At 39.8% G+C, this 21,381-nt stretch overlaps 2 protein-coding genes across 2 annotated transcripts in view; both read left to right on the top strand.

The window, feature by feature from the left end:
* Nucleotides 1-2,275: 2,275 nt before the first annotated feature.
* On the top strand, nucleotides 2,276-20,038 carry LOC150104313 (uncharacterized). The gene is made up of 3 exons (XM_090396456.1): nucleotides 2,276-2,500; nucleotides 19,804-19,956; nucleotides 20,006-20,038. The coding sequence occupies exons 1-3, from the start codon at nucleotides 2,276-2,278 to the stop codon at nucleotides 20,036-20,038; spliced, it is 411 nt and encodes a 136-aa protein (XP_090252582.1).
* LOC150104312 (uncharacterized) overlaps nucleotides 20,034-21,381 on the top strand; it is a 36,022-nt gene continuing 34,674 nt past the window's right edge. Inside the window, exon 1 of the mRNA XM_090396485.1 lies at nucleotides 20,034-20,115. Coding sequence (XP_090252611.1) covers nucleotides 20,044-20,115 — 72 coding nt within the window. The 5' untranslated portion in view covers nucleotides 20,034-20,043. The remainder of the gene's footprint in view (nucleotides 20,116-21,381) is intronic.

The following is a 21,381-nucleotide window of genomic DNA, read 5'->3' as shown; positions in this document are numbered from 1 at the left end:
GGTGTCTTGTCCAATTTTCATGGATGCAACATCACTGAAGACATGCTCTACAATAAGCTTACACTGCGTATAGGCCAACATGTCGCAGATATCTTGCCACAATTTGTCGAAATATTCACTTACGTGTGCTTGAATGGAACCGACGTGCAAGCTGACCTACCGTGATGCGCCAATTACGTTTTGCTATTATGACCAAAAATCTGACTTCGCGTTAGGGCGACCTCTTAGCCAACGTCTGGTACACATTCTGTTGATTTGAAACACTGCCCAGAGCCTGGATAATACGCTATGTGAGATTACAAATTCTCTGAATATATAAGTAATTCTGCAGCCTACTTCAAACTTTCCAATAATTCTTCTCAGCAAGAAATCATCTAGATGATATCTTTGAGAAATGACAGGACATCCATGTTTGCAACTTCATTCCTTCACGAAAAGAGCTTCCTTCAAAAATAACTCACTTAGCGCAGCCTTTTGCCTTTTATCCTGTTGAGTGCTACCATGTCACCCCTTTGTGCGCGATTCAAATATCTGAATATCTTACCAGCTTTCTCCTTGAAATAGTCAGTTATATAAATTGGACACCTGCGTACATGCATCAACCGAACTATTATGCGTAGTGGTGCCTAACCTAACTATAAATCGTAACGTACCTATAGCTCTCCAATATTATAAAGATAGCAATGCAGTATTAATGGCACCAGAGCAGAACTCAAAGCTTAATAACAAAAATCACTTGGAATGCTCTCGTAATGAGAAAAAATGTTGATACAGGCAACTTCGTTTTCAACTCTTTATGAAGATGGTAATAGATGTTACGATTGCTGGAAATTTACCCCAGTTGATAGCTTCAGTTCAGATATAATAGACTTGAAAACATTATTATCTTCATTATCATTAACATGCCACTAAACGAAATGATTTTTGAGTAGAGCACTACTTTTAATCTTACATCAACTAATCTAACGCTAATTCTTCAGTCGCTCTCATTTTCCCTTTTATCCTCTATTTGAAAGTGAGTTTGCTGATCTCAATGTAGAGAATGGTATGGTTTTTCAGGCAACTAGGTCATCAAACATGTGAAGTTAACATATATTAGATTTATAGCTGTTGTGTTAGTTGGCTTTAATTCGGATTAAACTGAAAACTTCAACTCTCCATGATAGATGTTTCACTTTTTTTATAAAGTTCAAAATATTTCGCATACTACTGCTCTCATCATTATCAATACTATTCAATGCATTTATATCTTATACAGATTATAAACGTGGCTCCTTATCTGATTAAATCAAAGAAGTGGTGGTTATACAGACCTAAAATGAGATGTGTAATTGGTAAAAGATAATCCATTCACGTGCAGAAAGAACGTAAACTTTCTTTCTGCAGATGAACGATCAAAAACTACCAAAGTGTTCAGTAAAAGCCATTCAACGTAAAAACCATTCATCCTCATTTGTAATGAATAAGCAAAGAGGAAAAGAATATGCCAATATAAAATGCATGAGAACACAAGAGGATCTTAATTTTCTCAGAAGGCCTTCGCATTACAAGTTAATTTTCATAAAGTTATAACAGAGAAATGAAACTTACATATTTAATTCTAGTCACTCATTAGAGGCGGTTTTTCTTCTTTTCTAAACATTTTTATAATTTTTACAGATGATTGTAGAGTGCTCTGGAATTGATCTCTGTATATGGTATATGATAACCATAGGTTATCCGTGGATTCTTGTGAAAAACAACTATTGATTCCACCGCAGAGTATGTAAGACTTTCTGCAGTATCATGATTGCCCAAGGTTCTTCTGGTCGCTCACTGACAAAGCGAAGAACCTTCGCGTCCCAGATGGGAGTTATACGGTCTAATTCAAATTAAATCCCTCAAACCGGCTAGAAGAACACCCAACTGACAGCTATCATAAACTCCGGAGATTGGATTAATTCCTCTATCCGAGCATTACGAGTAATTAGGTTTCAAAGGGACCAAGTTACTTGGATGTGACAGGCCATTGAGCCTAACACGTAAGAGAAAATGGTAATAAGAAGCGAAATTCACAAATGTTTTTTGCTATAATTTATAGTTTTAGCAGCTTTTATTTTGTCTGTATTTGACAAAATTGCAAATGGGAGGACATGATGATAAATAATATATATAATCTAATAGGTTGTTTTATTTTATTTTCAAACAGGTTCTACAGAACTAAATATTCACCGTAATATCCTTAGAAATGAACTTCGTTCTACTCCTTATCTCATTGGTACTAGGAAACAAAGGAATGCTAGCGACGCCTACACATGATAATGATACGACTAGAAGTACTGGTTACAGAAGAACACAAATTAAAACGGATGGATGCAAAGTAGAAGATATAATTGACTCATTAAATATCAAAGATCTAGTAGAGTTGTTAGAAAAGATTGCAGTGAATGAAAGACTTCATCCATATAATCTTCTCAGGTGGTTGAAAAAAAAATTAAAAAACCATCAAGAATTTGAAGAGGTAAATCAGTTTTTTTTAATTGATTGGTATCATATTTGTAAACTTACTTTCATAAACGTTCTTAATTATATAGTTTTGGATTGTGTTATTCGTTTTAGTAAGAATTAGTTCCATTAATAAGGAATCAGCTGGACAAGGGACAAAAGATCTCATCTCTGTCTGTGATTGGTTGTGATTTTTAACTGCATCTGTCCTGAATGATAATATACACTAATTTCATCTTCTTTTATTTAGTAAAGATACTAGTCTCACATTGAAAAGTGTTTGGAATCTCTCCAAACAGAGAAAACGTCTTAGGAAATCTAATGAAGAGCCTTCACATCAACATTCAGACTAAAGAGCTAGTGTATTAATTAATATGATAAATATGTATACTCTGTCATAACGGTTCTTAGAGTAGACCATTCATTAGAAAGGGAAAAGTAAACTGTGTCTATGGGGGGGGGGTTCGGAGTGGTTGTCCCTGAGGGTCCCCACCACGTCGTCCGCATACGCTATTGCTTTGGAGTCATCCGTGGTGATAGGTAGTGGAATCCCTCTCACAGCACGTGAGCTGTTGATTGCCCGTAGAAATGACTCAAGGGCTAGTACGAAGAGCAGAAGACTGAGGGGACACCCTTGTTTGACCCCCTCTCTGGTTGTTAATGGGGTCTGAAAGGTATCCGTTGATGAGGATGCGGGTGCAGCTGTTCATGTAGCTACCTCTGATGATGGAAAGCAGTCCTCTGCTGACCTCGACTTTCTACAGGATGTTAAACAGAAAGGAGTGCCGGACGTTGTCGAATGCTCGATTGAGATCGATGGTCAAAAATGCCATTGAGTACTTCTTAAGGTTGACCAGACGTAGCAGTTCTCGGATGAAGATGAGATTAAACTCCATCGATCGGCCAGGAACACCATACACTTGTGTGCTGTTGATGATGTACCTCATCCCCAGCTTCAGTCTGTCATTGAGAGTACGGGCGAGAATCTTGTAGTCCGTGTTAGACAGACTGATTGGCCTTCAGTTTTGATGTTGGTTGGATCCCTGTTGGCTTTGGGGATGAATACTGTATGGCGTTCCACGAATTTTCGCGGCACGTTCCCTGTGCTGAGAAAGTTGTTAAATAGTGCTACGAGAATGGGGAGGATGTAATCCCAGGCTTCTCGATAGAGTTCTGTGCTTAGTCCGTCTGGTCCAGGCGCTTTCTTCGTACGGCACTGCTTGAAGGCTGATGTTATTTCGGACGCTGTGATTGGTGCATCAAACCCTGCTTGGATGTGCGCAGGGTTTGATGCACCAATGGGTCAGTATTCCAACAGGAGTAATCCTGGGGGGTACTGTTGTCCTGGTAGAGGTTGTTGTAGTACCCCCAGAAGGCCTTCAGGACGTGGGGTGTTGTGGTATAGGTGCACCAGCCTTCAGTGATGGTGGTGATGGTTCACTCCTGTCGAAAATTGACATAGCGCCTGTTGTAGAAAGCAGCCGACTGCCTCTCTTCCGAGCGGAAATGGAGTCGGATCTTGGTGTTCTTTTCTTCCACCTGCTTCTGTTTCTCCACTTCAATGTCGAGATTAATGGCACGGATGACATTATGACATGGAAAGTCTTGACGTTGGTTGGCCATGAACCAGCTTCTTTTCTTGTATAGATCACGAGGACGAGATATTCTGAGGAAGGCAAGTTCTTGGCCCGATTTGATCATGTTTTCTTTGATGTTGTTTTTTTGTTGTGCCCACATGTCCCAGTCCCAGCCAGCGGTGCTCCAAGTGGTGCACAATTGGTGAAGCTTGGCCGAGAACAGGGACGAGAAGTCTGGTAACAAGTTCCAGGGGCCCAGACCAACTTCTACTGCTTCTAATGGATGACACGTGATCACAACCATTTTGTGGTCCGAGATGGTATAATTAATTTGAACGTGCCTTTTAGATTCGGATCTGGAGACAAGGGAGGGTGATAAGTAGAACCGGTCGAGCGGTGTGCCGATACCTTGGCCTGTCCACGTATAATCCCGACAGCAGGGGTTGTGAGCCCTCCAGATGTCTGTCAGCTGAAGATTCCTGAGGTGAATTCCCACTTGCTTGTAGCCAGCAGTACCTGTGTTGGGATTACCCCCTACTTTGTCGTAGGCCGGGTACGTCACGCAGTTGAGGTTCCCCTATCAGGATGCCATGATGGGCGTCATATAAGTAAGTACAAAGCGATTGGAAGAATGTCGATCTTGATGTTGGATCTGCCGGGGCGTAGATGTTAATGTACCTAGTGGTACAGCCCCCGGTACTTCCAGTCGATGGCGAGAACTCTCCCTTCTGCGTCCCTCTGGATGTTATGGAAGGCTCCTATGATGGGGGGGGGGGGGGCTAGCATAAGTACTCCGACCCAGGTGCTGTTTCTGTTGCCGAAGCTGCAAAACGATGTTACGGGGTACTTATGGCTTAATTCCTGCATGTCCTTGTAATGGTAAAAGTGCGTTTCCTGCAGGAACAAAGCCGGATGTTGAACGCTAGCATTAGCTTCCACACCTCCTCTTGTTTAGATGGTGAACGGAGCCCTCTGATGTTGAGCGAAGCAACACAGAAGGGGGGGGGTGGCGGAATTATGATGCTTTACGTTGTTATACCCAGCATAGGTCCTTGATTCGCAATTGCTTGACATATCTGATTAAGGCTTCAATTTGTAGGGGGGAAGGTAGAATATCCAGCACCCTGCAGACCGGCTTCCAGTTCTGCACACGAGCTCGAGAGTACCTCGAACTCGTGACGACTGTTCTTAATCTTGAAGCCTGTTAGTTTATTGTCCACTATTTGGTGGTCATAACAATTGAACTGGGAGCCTGTGTGTTTTCTTATTTCGGAATTAATGCTCTCCTGATGGTGGGGAGGGATTTCCACCTCCATTTCGGACTCAAATGTTGTCGAGTCCTTGCTTCTTCTGGGGCGGCTTCGGTGTTTTTCTCCCATTTTAGGGGCAGTCTGCATCTTCCTCTTCTTAGGAGGTTCTGTGGGAGGTGGAATTTGATGTTCCCCTACCATGTCTTATTTTCCCCTGCAGGGGGACGCTGACTATTGCCGCTGAGCTCTTAGAAGCGTCTACAGACGAAGTCTCCTCCGATTTTGTTGAGGGGAGGGTAGCTGGTGGAATGCTATCCTTAGCTTCATCTGTACCTCGGTTGTTCATTGTTCTTCCGTCGCTGGTAGTGGTACGGCGAAAACCACGGAGGGGGAGACTGTTTCCTCACCGGATGCTTTTTCTACGGGGGGGGAACAGTTTCTTCTGCTGTTGCTGCTGCAGGACACTTCTTAATTTACCTAGAACTGTCTGTGAAAATGTTTTCTCACCGCTGGTGTTGGGGAGTGCCATAAATTCACCGGCATCTAGAGCAAGCTGTGGGTTTAAATGTTCGATCCGCGTCCCTACCCGCTCTACGAATGTAAGCAGAGGACACGATGTTATTTTATGCTCCGTGCTGGAGCACTTTTGACAGGGGTGTGGGCATTGGCTGGAGATGTGCCCAACGCCGACGCAGTTGAAACACTTGGCTCGGAGTCAGTCACTTCCCAGATGTTCTACAGAGCGACATCGCAGGCATCTTTGTACCCTGGGATAATTAACCATGACACACGAGTTCCGATGGTAACGAGGTTGGGCACTGGCTGTCTCATGTCCATGGTAAAGGTGACTTCGCCCTTCTTTATGTTGCTCACTTTCCCCCACTTACTGAAAGTTTATACGAGCACGTCGTCTCCGGCTTCTAGATACTCCATAGGGAAGCGGTCGATCTTAAGTTGACGTACTTGCGACCCCACCATGATGGGGGTCACCTGCTTCCCTTGGACGGGGAACCCTCCAGAAGTTTATCTCTCGAAGCTATGTTCTTTACAACAATAAGGAATCTTCCTCCTCCATATGGGGTGGAGGAGTAAATGTTGGAAACTCCTATTAGCTCCTTAAGGGCTCTAGTTAAGACTCTGGGATCCTCCATTCCTCGAATCTTCACTCCTAATGTCCGGGTCATGGGGGGGGGATCACACGGCTCATGACTGGTCTCTCCGTTCTGAAAAAAGAGAAAAAATTGAGAGCCCTAAGACTCTGAAAATATCCCGTAGTGCGTCGAAACACACTACCAGCAGGTTAGTAGGAAATGAAACAAAGTTAGTATATAACAATATTACCACGTTCATTGCCAATCACGCGATATCGCGCGATGCGAGTTCTCACCAAACGGCCGATGACGCGTTATTGCGTGGACGTCGCTAACTAAATAAAATAAAAATAAAAAAAATTTGGCCACCACACGAAATTCCAATTTTCAGCTTGGCAATGAAAGTGTTAATAAAACATACAAAAAAGCAAAAGAAAACACTAATAGAACAAATATAAAGAATGTAAATTGACTACTTGGGAAATATTAATCAAGTATCTGAGAAAAAACTATTTTAATACCAACTAGTTTCACCAACTTAAGCTGTTGGCATCTTCAGGGTACATAACTGATGATAGGAACTAAAGCTGACAAAACATGTTACCGACCATTAACAGAATTCTAATTATAAATTACAAAACAATACTGAACGTGTGCAATACACGTGTGGCACGTATATGATTTCACTTGTTGTTGTTTAGGAACATTTTATAGTTGGTACTAAAGTTCATTTCTTGTGTGTTTAGAGATCTATTTAGGGTTTTCCAGATCTCGGATAAGATTAAACCTTGGTTCCTATTAAGATTTTCTACAGAACGGGCGACTGTTGTGGCTTCTTTAAAAATACGAGAGCGGTAATCCTCTTCTATGTAAGGAATACAGCTTTTATCCCACTCAATGACATGGTTGGTTCTGGAGAAATGGGAAGATAAGTCCGATACATCTTGTCTGTTGGTTTTGACATATCCGATGTGTTCTCTCTGTCTTATCTCAAGGCTTCTTGAAGTTTGGCCGATGTAACTTAAACCGCACGAGCATGGGATATTGTAAACTTCAGCATATTTGAAGAAAGGATGGAAATCTTTTGGAGATCATAAGAGTTTTCGAATTGTATCTTTAGGTTTAAAGGTCACTCTTATTTTATGTGGTTTGAGGAGTTTAGCAACCTTTTTAGAGGCTATCCCCACGTATGGAATGACGATTGTGGTAATATATTGAGTGTCTTCTTGTTGGCTTTGTGGTGGATCTGAGAACAGAATCTTGTTAACAAGTCTCCGGGGTTACCATTCAATATGAGGTTGTTGGATATCAGTGTCAATTGGTGTTGGAGATCTTTTTGGTTTGTTATAATCCGGACAGCTCTCTTCTTTAGCATATGTACAATGCTGAGTTTTTTGAGAAATGTGGTGGGAGTAGCTGAAGTGTAAATAGCGTCCTGTATTCGTGGGTTTTCAATAATCCGAGAGGTTACAACGACCATTAGCTTGCTACTTAATCAGGATATCCAGAAATGGTAGTTGTTGTTTTTATTTTTCAAGGTTCAGAGTGAATTTGATTAAATGGTGAAAGGAGTTGATCTTATTTAGGAATTCGTCATCTTTTTGTGGTTCCACACAATGAAGATGTCATCCACATATCTCCACCATATTGTGGGTATGGGGTCTACTTGAGATAAAATTCTACTCTCAAGATCTTCCATGAAAAGTTCGACAAAAGATGGTGAGAGAGGGCTGCCCATTGCCAAGCCAGTCAATTGCTGGTAAATGGTTTTCTTCCATAAAAAATAGTTTGATGTTAGGCAATGACTAAACAGTGAAGCGATATCTTGTGGAAACAAAGTACCTAAAATGTTGATGACTTCTACCACAGCGATGTTTGTAAATAAAGATTGGACATCTAATCTGGCCAGTAGATCGTTTTCAGATATGGAGATGTTTTCTAATTTCTCTACAAAATGTTGTGAGTTTATAATATACAGGGTGTTCGGGATAAATTTGACATATTTATAATTAATTATATTTTTCCGTAAGTTACATGTATTAACACACACTTCTCTTCATTTAAAAGTTTGGACCCTTCTTCATTCATATACAAGATGTCAGAAAGGATGGATAGCTGGAACCCACCTGAATCATGGAAGAGAATAACTTGTATCATGATGATTCGTGCCCGCCATCAAAATAAGGATATTACGACTGCTGCCCAATGCTCCCTGAATACAGTAAAAACAATCAGGCATGAACTAGAGACTTGCAATGGTGACTACGAGGATGTAGCAAGAAGAAAGATCCCTAGCAGACGATCTGATTGCGTTCGTACAGCAGAATTCCTCGCAAATCTGCAGGAACAGGTGTTGAAGAACCCTGGCATTGGAATTCGGGCTTTGTTCGTGGAGTTGCTAACTGTAGTCAAGCCCTGGATAACAAGGGTAGGCAATGGTAGGCCGTATGTATGGCAGCAGGATTCGGCCCCTTGCCACACCTCTGGGAAAAGTCAAAAATGGTTGTCTGAAAATTTCTACGACTTCACCAGTCCAAATGTTTGGCCTCCAAACTCCCCAGACCTTAACCCCATGGATTATTTTGTATGGGGCGCAGTTGAAAAAGACACCAATCGCACTTCCAGTAATACAAAAGCCCAGTTAATGGATAAAATTAAAACAGTTTTTGCGGCCCTTCCCAGGGAGACTGTAGCATCAGCTTGTTCGAGGTTCCGAAGCAGAATTGAAGCTGTGATCGATGCTAATGGTGGTTATTTTGAGTAAATCTTGTTGATAGTATTGTAATTAACTCTGCCTGTAATGATTTTTGTCAATTCATTAAATTTAATAGATACAAAGAAGATTTTCTTTTTCCTTACGAAACTGTCAAATTTATCCCGAACACCCTGTAAGTATCCGAATTATGGATATGTTGTTGTAGGAGTTTTGCGAGGTGCTTAGACAACAGATAGGTAGGAGAGTTGATACTGTCCACAATAGGGCGTAATGGAACTCCATCTTTGTGAACATTAGGAACGCCATATAGTCTAGGTGTTAGAGGATGCATCGACTTAAATTTTTTAATTAATTCTGTTGGCCAGTTAACCATGTGGCGTAATAAGTTGTTGGTATCATTGTGATTTTTTTAACGTTGGATCTGTTACTAGGACACGGTAAACAGACATGTCTGATAGTAAACAAACATGTGTTGCCAAACATCTCCAAACATGGAGATGTTTCGCAACATTTAGACAGAATAATCAATATTAGCTATGAGAAAGCCTTTACAAAAAGCAAACGGAACCAAATTAAAAAATTTAACTACCTTTATGCAAATCATATTAAGTCTAAACCTTCTCTGTCATACAACAAAGTTATTTTTAATTTATAGGATCACGTATTAACTAAACCAGAGATTGTTCTTCTCAAAAAAGGTTTCAACTTTGCGATAACACCTGATCACATACCTAAAGTGGATATCATTTGTAATATAGATAAGACAATCTCGTTGTTACCTCAACACACAGCCTTAGATTAAAAAGTAGTACCATCCTCTCTTCTTCAAGAACTCCCAACACAAACTTCACCCCTTTGGAAAAAAGAACTATGCTTAATTTAAAGAAAAAGAAAGATATCATTATACTGAATGCGGATAAAGGAAACAGCACAGTGATCTTAAATTCCAAAGACTACGAAGATAAACTTAGCTATTTGCTATCAGAGATGTCTGTTAAGTGTCCCAGTAATATATCCAACGTTAAAAAATCACAAAAAACCAACAACTTATTATGCCACATGGTTAACTGGTCACCAGGATTAATTAAAAAATTGAAGTCAATGCATCCTCTAACTCCTAGATTATATGGCGTTCCTAAAGTTCACAAAGATGGAGTTCCATTATGCCCTATTGTGGACGGTATCAACTCTTCTACCTATCTGTTGTCTAAGAACCTCGCAAAACTCCTACAACAGCATATCCATAATTCGGATACTTATATTAGAAGCTCACAACATTTTGTAGAGAAATTAGAAAAGATCTCCATCTCCGAAAACGATCTACTGGCCAGCTTAGAGGGGAGAGAGGAAAAGGAGAGGGGAAAAGGAGAGGAAAAGGGAATGGGATAGGAAGGGAAGGGCGGGTGGGGAAGTGGGGAGTGGGGACGAAGAAGAAATATAGGCTTCAGCTCATAATTCTCATCTTGCTAGCTCTACGCTATAAGATGATAACTGTTCACCCCGGCCGGCTGTCTGTCTCATAGAATGCAAAGAACCACGAAGGTAACTGGTTCCCAGGTGACCGGCCTCTTCAGGACAGCCCGCCTCGAGTAGGCCTGCGCTGCCTGGATTCTTCGTCCGGGCTACCTCCGTGGGAGACCAGGGAACAAAACAGACCTCATTGGGGACGCAGAGACCGACCAGAGAAATGGCTAGAAGTGGAGATGCTACTGCAGATGGAGGTTATGAAGCAGCAACGAACAGATTTTGATGGTGTTATTTCTGTTAGTACACAGGATAGGAGGTCAACACCACTTGTTGCTGAATATGGTGCCACTCAAAGCTTCACGTTCTAGATATAAAAATTTCCTCAAAAAGCTGTAGAACTTATAGAGGACGATTCGAGAGACTTTCCACAGACTGGGAGGATTAGAAGGATTAGAAAATTTTTTTCTTACTTTTTTTTTTATTTAAGTTCATCTGTGATAAATACCACTAACTTCAGCTTGCTGTTGGCTAGTGGAGCGAACAGCAGGAAGATAACTTGCTCCTGCAGCAGGAGGGGGATGTCGCTAAGCCTCCTCCAGATGGTTATGGATGGAGGACACTCGTACAATGTGTGCCCTACGGTTTCCAGGCTCCCGCATAAGTCACAAAAGGGGTTCCGGGTGTTGTGGTACCTCCAGATGTTGATGTTGACTGGAAGGTGTCGATAGGCTATCCTTTGCCAGGTCCTTTCTCGACGGGTAGCCTGGATGTTGGGAGAGGTGGCCGAAACGAATGCTGTTGTTGTTGATCACTAGATCCGGAACGTCGGTACGGAGGATGTTGAAGAGATGTCCGTACCATGTGTGACTGTTCCAGATCCCCGCGATGTTCACGCATTCCCGACGAGCGGAGTTCTTGTATGACTGGCAAAGTCTGTTGTAGTCTTCTGGAACAATATCCGCCTTGAGACCCTGGTGGCCTAGGATCCCAAATAGGGGAAGCTTGAAACCTAAGAAATACCGCACAGGACAGCTGTAGGGATGTTCGGTCTGAAGTATACTTCTAAGATGGAAAGCGGTATTACTTAGGTATCTGATGTTTAGGGAGGGGAGGCCGAAGCCCCCCAGCTTCTCCTGAAGTTGAAGGATCTTGATATCAACCTCCTGGAGTAGATTGCCTCAAAGGAACTTCAGGCCATTCCTATAAAGCCAGATTTCCTGATCGTCGCTGATGTTCGTGATATTCAGGGCGTGTTGAAGCGCAGGGCACATGATGGTCTTGAGGACGAAGGCCCTGAAGGAGAGTGACAGTTGTCCATTTGTCCATTCCTTGAGACTCTCGACGGTGTTGTTATCAAGGTGTTCGATGTCGAGGACGGGCTGTGCTGCAAACGGGACCCATAAGATGGTGAGGGGGTCGGCAGTAGGGATGAGACCTGTAGGGATGTTATTCAGGTCCCAGACTCCATACGTCTTGATCTTGGTTTTGTCTGGGTTCGATGTTAGCCCCGACACTTTGAAGTTATCTAAGATGTTGAAGAAGTTCCGTATGGAGTCATTGTCTGTGAGGGTGCCCACAACGTCATCCGCGTACGCAATTACTTTGGAATCATTCGTGCTGAGAGGGAGTGGAATTCCTCTGACGTCACGTGAGCTGTCTGTACAAATGATCAAAGGCTAGTGCGAAAAGCAGCGGACTGAGTGGACACCCTTGTTTGATCCCTTTCTGGATGTTGTTGGAGTCGGATAAGTGTCCGTTGATGAGGAGGCAAGTGGAGCTGTTGTTGTAGCCTCCTCTGATGATGGAAAGCACTCCACTGCTGACCCCGACTTTCTGCAAGATGTCGAACAGAAAGGAGTGCCGGACGCTGTTGAACGCTGTCGAACGCTCGGTTGAGATCGATAGATAACAATGCTATGGAATATTTTTTGGTGTTAACCAGATGTAGCAGTTCTCTGATGTAGATGATATTGAACTCCATCGATCGGCCAGGAACACCATACACTTGCGTGCTTTTGATGACGTACCTCAACCCGATCTTCAGTCTGTCGATTAGAACACGGGCGAGGGTCTTATAATCTGTGTTCGACAGACTGATGGGTCTCTAGTTTTTGATGTTGTTGGGATCCCTGTTGGTTTTCGGGATGAAGACGGTATGGCATTCCAGAAATTCCCGTGGCATATTTCCAGTGGTAAGGAAGTGGTTGTAGGCTGCCACGAGAATGAGCAGGATATAATCCCAAGGTTCTCGGTAGAGTTCTGTGCTTTATCCGTCTTGTCCAGGTTCTTTCTTCGTACGGCATTGCTTGAAGGCTGATGTTATTTCGGCCGCTGTCATCGGTGCATCCAACCCTGCTTGGATGTGCGCAGGGAAAGGGCTCAATATTCCAACAGGAGTAATCCTGGTGGGCACTACTGTCTTGGTAGAGATCGGTGGAGTACCCCCAGAAGGCGTTCAGGATGTCGGGTGTTGTGGTGTAAATACACCCGCCTTCAGTGATGGTAGTAATGGTTCGCTCCTGCCGGAAGTTGACATAATGCCTGTTGTAAAATGCGGCCGATTGCCTGTCTTCCGAGCAGAGGTGGAGACGGAACCTAATGTTCTTTTCTTCCATGCTTCTGTCTCTCCGTTTCAATGTCGAGATTAATGTCACGGATGGTGTTGTGACATGGAAAGCCTTGGCATTGGCTGGCCACGAACCAGTTCTCTAATTGTATAAATCACGGAGCCGAGATCTTCTGAGGAAGGCACGTTCCTGGCCCCATTTGATCACGTTATTTTTGATGTCGGAATTTAGTCGTGCCCACGCGTCCCAGTCCCAGCCAGCGGTGCTCCAGGTGGAGCACAGTTGGTACAGCTTAGCTTACGCTACAATCCGTCGAAACGTTCATAGTTTGCTATATTCGGCATGAAACTCTTCGATTCCTATCTTTGAATTTCTTATTCGACTTTGAAGTAATGTGGGATTCAATATTCCCTTTATTTAAATAATGTTACATGGCCGAAGTGAAGCCTATTGGCTCTTTATTTTACGTAATTTATGGGTGCACCTTTTTGACAAGTATACATAAGTATACATATGTATACTTAGTGTATACATATGTATACATATAAGTATACTATGTATATAACTAAGTATACCCAAGTATACATATGTATACATATGTATACTTGTGTATACTCGTATGACAAAGTATACATAAGTTAATGGGAGATGTGGTGTGATGAGCTAAAGTTTAGATTACGTCCAGTATTTGTTGGTTTTCTATAAACTGGTAAGTTGGCACTGTTATTTTCTTTTTTCTTTATTATGATATCTAGGAATGGTAGTTGTTTGTCCTTTTCAAGATCTAGTGAAAAAAAGGACAAACAACTACCATTCCTAGACAGCATAATAAAGAAAAAAGAAAATAACAGTGTCAACTTATCAGTTTATAGAAAACCAACAAATACTGGACGTTATATATAAGTTCTCTTCGCTATAATCTCTTGGTATTACCTAGGTCTACCTACTCACTGATGAGGGGTTAGATGCTGGATATATGAAAAGCTCTGCTTGGGGTAGGTTTTTCCTATTTCTGAGTAGGGCCACCGCTGAGATTATGGCTCTGTCTGGTGGTGGAGTAAGCCTGCCACTGGGTGGAGCCATCGCTGAGAAGTTCTTCTCTGTGACGGGGTGAACCTGTCACTGAGTGGAACAACGGTGAGTTGGGCGATCTTTCGGAATCGTCTAATTTGTAGAGAGGTCTTTACTTAAATACACCTCAATAAAGGTCGAAACCGGTCTGGGTAGTGAACTCCACCATAATGTATAACAGTGGTGTTCAACCTTTTTTGCTATGCGAGCTACTACTTTTCTATAAAAAGTTATTCGGCAATCTACTCTCTTATATAGATCACGTTCCCGGAACCTGATATCTGATTACGCACAAATAAACAACTAAAAATAAACAACTAAAAAAAAAATACACAACTAAAAACTTTATTTGGTGTATTTAAAAATTTATTTATCACTTTTAATTATTTTAATACAACAAATATTTTAATACAACAAAAAAAATATATTGGAATAAAATATTTATATCTCTGTTTTGGAAAACCAAAGTTAGAAATTGATTACAAACTCACAAGTTACAGGAAATGCTGATTGATTAAAAAAAAAAAAAATTAATTTGAAATTTAGCATTCTTTTGACCTCACAATATTATCATAGTCAAGTTGATATGAAGAAGTGGCCAATAGCAGACAATCATCCAATTTGTAATTTGGTTTCTTAATTGATTTTTAGTCACATTTGAAAAAGCAGATTCTGACAAGTATGTCGATCCGAAACACGACAAAATTTTCCGCGCAATATCAGTTAATATTGGGAATTTTTCTTTCGCATACTTCCAAATGACTTCATTGTTTATTGATTTTAAATGTAAACTATCCTGAATGTTTATTATCTCAAGTTCTACTTCAGCTTGGTTTATATCAAACAGCTCACTAATATTATTTGAAATTTCTGTGATGTTCAAGTTTTCTTGAAATGGGTTATTGATAAAAGATACAATTATTTAAGTTTTATTAAAATCTTTAAATCTTGAATTTATTTCTTCCTCAACTAATTCTATTTCACAAATAAATTATTTTAAATCATAGCGAAGCATTTCTTGATTTTGTTCAAAAAATTTTAATAAATATGGGAGATGTCTAAATTCGCGGTCATTTCTATTTTCTTTAATAAATATAAATATTGTGGGAAAGTTTTTATTGAACTTAACATGTCAATTAAATTTTTATCTCTACTTTGAAACTTAAAATTAAATGGCTTAATTTCGTACAGAAATCTACTAAAAATGATGTGTAATAACCATCTTTTATCACTCAATTGTGGATAAATATCTCCTTTTTTCATCACGAAATTTTTTATATCGTTAATTAATACAAGAAATCTTTCTAAAAATTGACTTCTGCTGAGCCAGCGAACATTATTGTACAACAGAAGTTCCCTATCATCATCTGCCTGTAATTTAAATGACCACCGTTGCAGGGTTTTTCCTCGAACAGAATCTACAATTTTAAATGTAATATCCAAACCATCTTTTGTGTTTAATCTTTTACTACACAGTACTTGTTGGTGAATAATACAGTAGTACGTTAAAAAATCTAAATATTTGTCATCGTTTTTACATAATGAAATGAAGCCTGATTTATTACCCATCATTGCAGGAGTACCATCAGTAGTAATAGACACAAGTTTAAAAAGCGGAAGTTTGTGTTGTTTCACAAATTCATCAAATACCGAAAAAAAAGTCTTCTCCCCTAGTGATGATTCTTCCCAATAATGGTATAATTTTCAAAAGTTCTTCTTTACCTGAATAATCTTGAAATACCATGCGAATAAATACCATTAACTGAGCAATATCATTATTCGTTTGATTCATCAAATTGTAATGAAAACGCCATTTCCGAGGATTGTAGCACATTCACCAGTGGTGACATTCACCACTGGTGAATGTCTGACATTAACCTGGAAAATTTTCTCCGGCAAATGGAACTCTTCCTTTCGGCAATTTGAAACCTTGTCTGCGGCCTAGAAGTAGTCTCTCTCTAGCGACGTCTCGAACCGAGAAGCTCCTTTCTGGAAGCGGGAAACTCCTCTCTCGAGCAACGTGCGTGGATCCGGGCAGTCTCTCTGACTGCGACTCTGGACCGGGCGGCCTCCTCTCTGACAGCAATTCTGGAACCGGGACCACTTCTGCTTGCTTCATTCCCTTTTTATTAGGCCTCCTCTAAGACCTCGCATGAAGTTTGGCAAACCCAAAAGAATCAGTATGAGTCTTTCATCTTAGGTTTCAAGTTCGGCACGCCTTTTGTTCTCTTCTGCTTTCTTTTGATCGTAAGTTGCCGGCCATCGGAAAGCTGTTTGAATTCTTTTTGACTGACTTCGGAGGTGTTTACACTTAGAGCCTGCAAGCCTTTCTCATACATACAAGTTTCAATAACAATCTTTCTAATGCCGCCACCATGTACAGATTCGGCGACAAAAATATTGCCTTTGTTTTTAACACTCTAACATATTCTTATTAAAGCAGTATATACAGTTAGCTTCAAAAGAATAATTTACAAAAACATCTAATACAAACTATACCGAGACGAACAATGTTTATTTTTTAACAATATTCACACGGGACTTAACCTAAGTAAAAAATCGATGTAATGTGCTTTGGAATATTTAATATTTAATAATATTTAAGCTACAATCGAGTATTTACACTTTACTTATAATCGTATTCACTCGGCTCGCTGTTTGACTTCCACTGATCCAAATTAATTCATTTACCCAGACTTATAAGAAAATTACTGATTTCACAATTTTAACGAAAAATAAATAAACAATAGCAATACACTTAAAGCGAATTAAAAATAATACAAAATAATGATAAATAAAATATTATGTTTTCAGTTTCAATTAAATTTGTAAGTGAGGAGGAATACACAAGAGATCGACCAAAAATCGCTCCGCGATCGACGGGTTGAACACCCCTGATGTATAACATCATACATATCCTAGGAGATGTGTTTTACATTATGGGAAATATTAAGAATAGTGATCAGAAATTACCTCACCTTTGCAACGAGTTGCCCTAGTGTTGAACTATGTGCTTTAGCTTACGCTACAATCCGCCGAAACTTTTATAGTTTGCTATATTTGGCATGAAACTCTTTGATTCCTATCTTTGAGTTTCTTGTTCGGCTTTGAAATAATGTGGGATTCAATATCTCCTTCAATTAAGTAATGAATGGCAATGCTGTAGCATGTGACGTTAACTGAAGCACGGCTGTCGCTGTTACCCCTCGGATGAGATATGAGCAAATGAGCGGCTCCGCTCCGTGGTGGGGTGAGCTTGACACGGTGTAAAACCAACCGGTTCTGAGAGTTCAGTGGCAGGGTGACCCTGTTACTGAGGAGAACAACGCTGAGTTTCTGGAGTTTGACCTGTACTTGAACATTCAACAAAGGTCGAAACCGGTGTGGACAGTGACCCCCCCCCCCTATAATGTTGAACATTATACATGTCTGCTAGGAGATGTGTTTTACATTATGGGAAATACTAAGGATAGCGATCAGAGCTTACTCCACCTTTATACGAGTTGTCCCTGTCATGAAAGTTTTGCTTACGCTTGTATTCGTCGAAACTTTTATAGTTTCTCTATTCGGCTTTGAAATAATGTTTGATTCAATATCCGCTTAATTTGAATAATTTTGCATCGCCGAAGTGAAGTGAGTTTTAACTGAGGCTTAGCTGTTGTTGTCACCCAGGTCCTGGGTGGGGGGAAATGAATGGCAATGCTGTAGCCTGTAAAGTTAACTGAAGCACGGCTATCGCTGTTACCCCTCGAATGAGATATGAGCAAATGAGCGGCTCCGCTCGGTGGTGGGGTGAGCCTGGCTCTCTTTTTCAGTTATATGTTATGTAGTTTGTTGGCTGTAGTCTAGTTATCTGATATGTTGTTCTGGTTACTCTGTAGGTTGGACTGAGGTAATGTTAGCGTGATTGTGTAGTGGCATAAGTGTTATACTCGTGCCACTACACAATTAACCTTAAATAGTTTGTATTCTGTCCTTGCTGCCCGCATGAGGTGGGCTCTTCTTGTTTCCAGAATTTGACAGCGCTGTGGTATGTAGGATGTACTATGTTTACAATTTTTCGTATGTGACACGCACACACACACACACACACACACACACACACACACACACACACACACATGACGGCGAATTTTCAGGCGAGTTCATGAAAAATACTCCTTTGAATTCTTCACCCAGAACACTCACAGATCTCCAGGAAGCAGTCTAGATGAACACTTCGTGCGAAGTACTGAACTCTTATAATGGCTACGTCAAGCAGCGTGACAGAGTTCAGACAGCCAAAGTGGAGCTTCGTGCAATTGGAAAGGCAGGCATAATATTTTGACTGTGTCTATAATACGGTGCTACACCATTTTAGTACTTGTAACTTCTGTGGCGTGTAAATATGATTTCTTTCATTGAAATATAGAATGGAGCTTGCTGATTTCTCAGAAGTTTAAAGTATAGCTTTCCTTGATGATATTTTCATCAAGGATTTAGTAAGGTTTATGTGTGTGTGTGTGTGTGTGTGTGTGTGTGTGTGTGTGTGTGTGTGTGCGTGTATCACCCACGCTTTCCAACTAATGGGTTGTGAAAACCCAGTGCTTTGTCTTCAGGACAGGGTTTCCTAATTATTTAAAAATTATAAAATATATGAAATATAACAATAGATTTCCTCGGCTATACCATTTTTTTAAAAAAAAACTAACATCATCAGCAGATAAATCCAATAGACAGAAGACCATCAAAATGCAGTACGAAATTAGTTCAGGCTTACATATGATCAAAACCCAGTCTTTTAAATTTTCGGTTTGTTTTTTGTTTTCAGACTCTAATTTTCTACAATATTATTTGTATATTTGAGTTTAAAGTTTGAAAACCTTTAAACAGTGTTCGATTATCATTATATTTAAAACCTTCGTATATACTTTTTATTTTCAAATGTAATACTCGTTTTATTTCTACGTAAAACTGATTAAAATCGCTTCCCATTTGAATTATCTCGTGTCGTTTTGTATTATATAAACGTACTGTAGAGATTTATTTACATATATATTTATTTGTAACAAGATATTGTAGAAATCGAGTAGGCACTTACCCATATTTTTAGATTTGCTCTTTCATCCAAATTTTTACACAATAAACCACATTACACATTTACATATAACAGATAAATATTTACAAATCGAAACTAAAATCGTAATGTTTGAATGGATGTTCTATTGCAGCTAGCATGTTAGGTGAAGTTCCCATTCTTTTTATTGTTATTGTTATTAGTTCTTTCTGAAAACAACTTTCTGAAAGAACTCTGTTGTGTGAAATGCTATTAATTTAAAATGTAAACGCATGAAGAAAACTTTTAATTAAAAAGAAGAGCTATACGTTTTCTATAGACAACAGGGGTCGAAGCATTTGTCGTATGAGTTTTAATGATGGTATTTTAGCATGAACGCAACATTTTGATCACATAATATAATTTATATGATTATAAGCATTTCATTGATGTAATTATGAACATTGAAAAGAATTAATCTCTGATTTCTGTTACTAAAAGGCTTCTTATGCAGAACGAAATTTAGACTTATGTTCTTATTTCAGGATGAGATGCTAAATATCTTGGAAGGAGATAACCACCGAACTTTTCGTGCACTTGATGATGCAGTACTACAAGACAAAATTTCTTTGGGCAAGGTCGCCTCAGATAAATTCCCCGTCTCAGAAAATGAGAAGGATTACACTTCAAAAGACAAAGTACTTGAAGAAGCAGTGCATCTCAGACCCATAAACTTTCCCCCAAAAGAAACAACCTTGCCAAATGACTTCAATCGCTTAACTTCTATGAATGAAAGGACTACTCATATCTTGTGGACTTCTCGTAATATATCCTCTCACATAAAATCGTCTTCACTGGTAGGTAGCAGCAAACAAAATTCTAAAATAAATACATCCGCTAACACCTTTTATTCGTAAAAGCTAGTAGATGAAGGCCTTTCAGCTCTATTTAACTTTTGAGACTGTGGAGCTAAACCTAGCCAGTCAGAGAGAGCGGCCTAAGACTATGAATGATTGTAAACGGCATCCGGTAAAGAGAGTATGGCAAAACATTGCCACTATCTCTTCTCTTGGATCCTAAAAATATATTATTCTTGAAATAGTATGAGTTCTCCGCTTGATTTTTTTGAGTTGCGGAATAAAACCCGAGTTTCTGGGAGGAAAAAAACCCTACTTGTTCCTGACATAGATCGAGTAACTCTGCAGATTGTTGAACAAAGGCTTAGAAAAAAAAAAGTTCTCTAGTCGGCTACCATAATCAAAGTTAGAATGCTACTTCTTCAGAATGCCTAATATGGATACAAACATCATTTCCACTGTGCTTCACAGGCCTAAGTAAATATCGCTCTATTTAAATTTCTTTTTCACTTAATATCTGCTACTTGTTCATGAGACAAAACGTACACTATCGTATCTTTTTTTGCTGGCTCATCGCCTACAAGCTGATATCTCATTTATATCTGATATTGTAGCAATGTTGTTTGCAACGAAGGAATAAAAGCATGTGGATCTTCTTAAAAAGGGTACTTAACTGAGGCTTTTATCAGTCATTGTGGCGGTCCTTCTGATTTTTTATTGGGTATCACTTTGCATCAGATGCTTCCTTATGTAAACTAAGTGTCTTGAAAGTCAAGGAAGTATAAATAACTATTAGCAGATTATTTGTGCATGAAGAGTAGCCATAGGTTGGCTAGAATTATGGTTCAAACAGCTCAGGCTATAAGGTTCATGCGTTCATATATCAGTATGTTCAAAATCGTCCTTTTTTCCATGAATCCCAACTGGAAAAGCAATAGAACACTAAAAAGAGTTTTCCATTTCCTTAAATAGTATGCATAGGAAATAATTTTATTATTAAAGGAAAACTGGGAAAGAGCTTCAAAAATCACTCAGACCGGATAATAACTCTGAAAGTTACTCTGACATATGACTTCAGCACTAGAACGTTGGTACTAAAATCAAGACTAATCTGGATTTTTCTGTTTTTTGTAGAAAAAGATCAAAATGTCGACACTGATGTTAATGGGCATAAAAATTACGTGTTAAGTGACATCTCGATATAAAATGTATCTAGTCCACATACAAATTTCTGAACCGTTTTAAAATGCTTCAGCATGTACTGAT

The sequence above is a fragment of the Typopeltis vanoorti genome, chromosome 8, assembly GCF_054136105.1.
Source record: "Typopeltis vanoorti isolate ZY-2024b chromosome 8, IOZ_Tvanoo_1.0, whole genome shotgun sequence".
Taxonomy (NCBI): domain Eukaryota; kingdom Metazoa; phylum Arthropoda; class Arachnida; order Uropygi; family Thelyphonidae; genus Typopeltis; species Typopeltis vanoorti.
The sequence above is the reverse complement of the archived record's forward strand: the minus strand, read 5'-3'. Positions and strand labels throughout refer to the sequence as shown.

What these genes read in the sequence shown, in the direction of transcription:
- LOC150104313 (XM_090396456.1), top strand. Translation starts at nt 2,276, where the DNA reads ATGCTAGCGACGCCTACACATGATAATGATACGACTAGAAGTACTGGT. An exon ending in ACCATCAAGAATTTGAAGAG is followed by an intron (nt 2,501 to 19,803) that starts GTAAATCAGTTT and finishes TTCTTATTTCAG; the next exon opens with GATGAGATGCTAAATATCTT. An exon ending in ATTACACTTCAAAAGACAAA is followed by an intron (nt 19,957 to 20,005) that starts GTACTTGAAGAA and finishes TTCCCCCAAAAG; the next exon opens with AAACAACCTTGCCAAATGAC.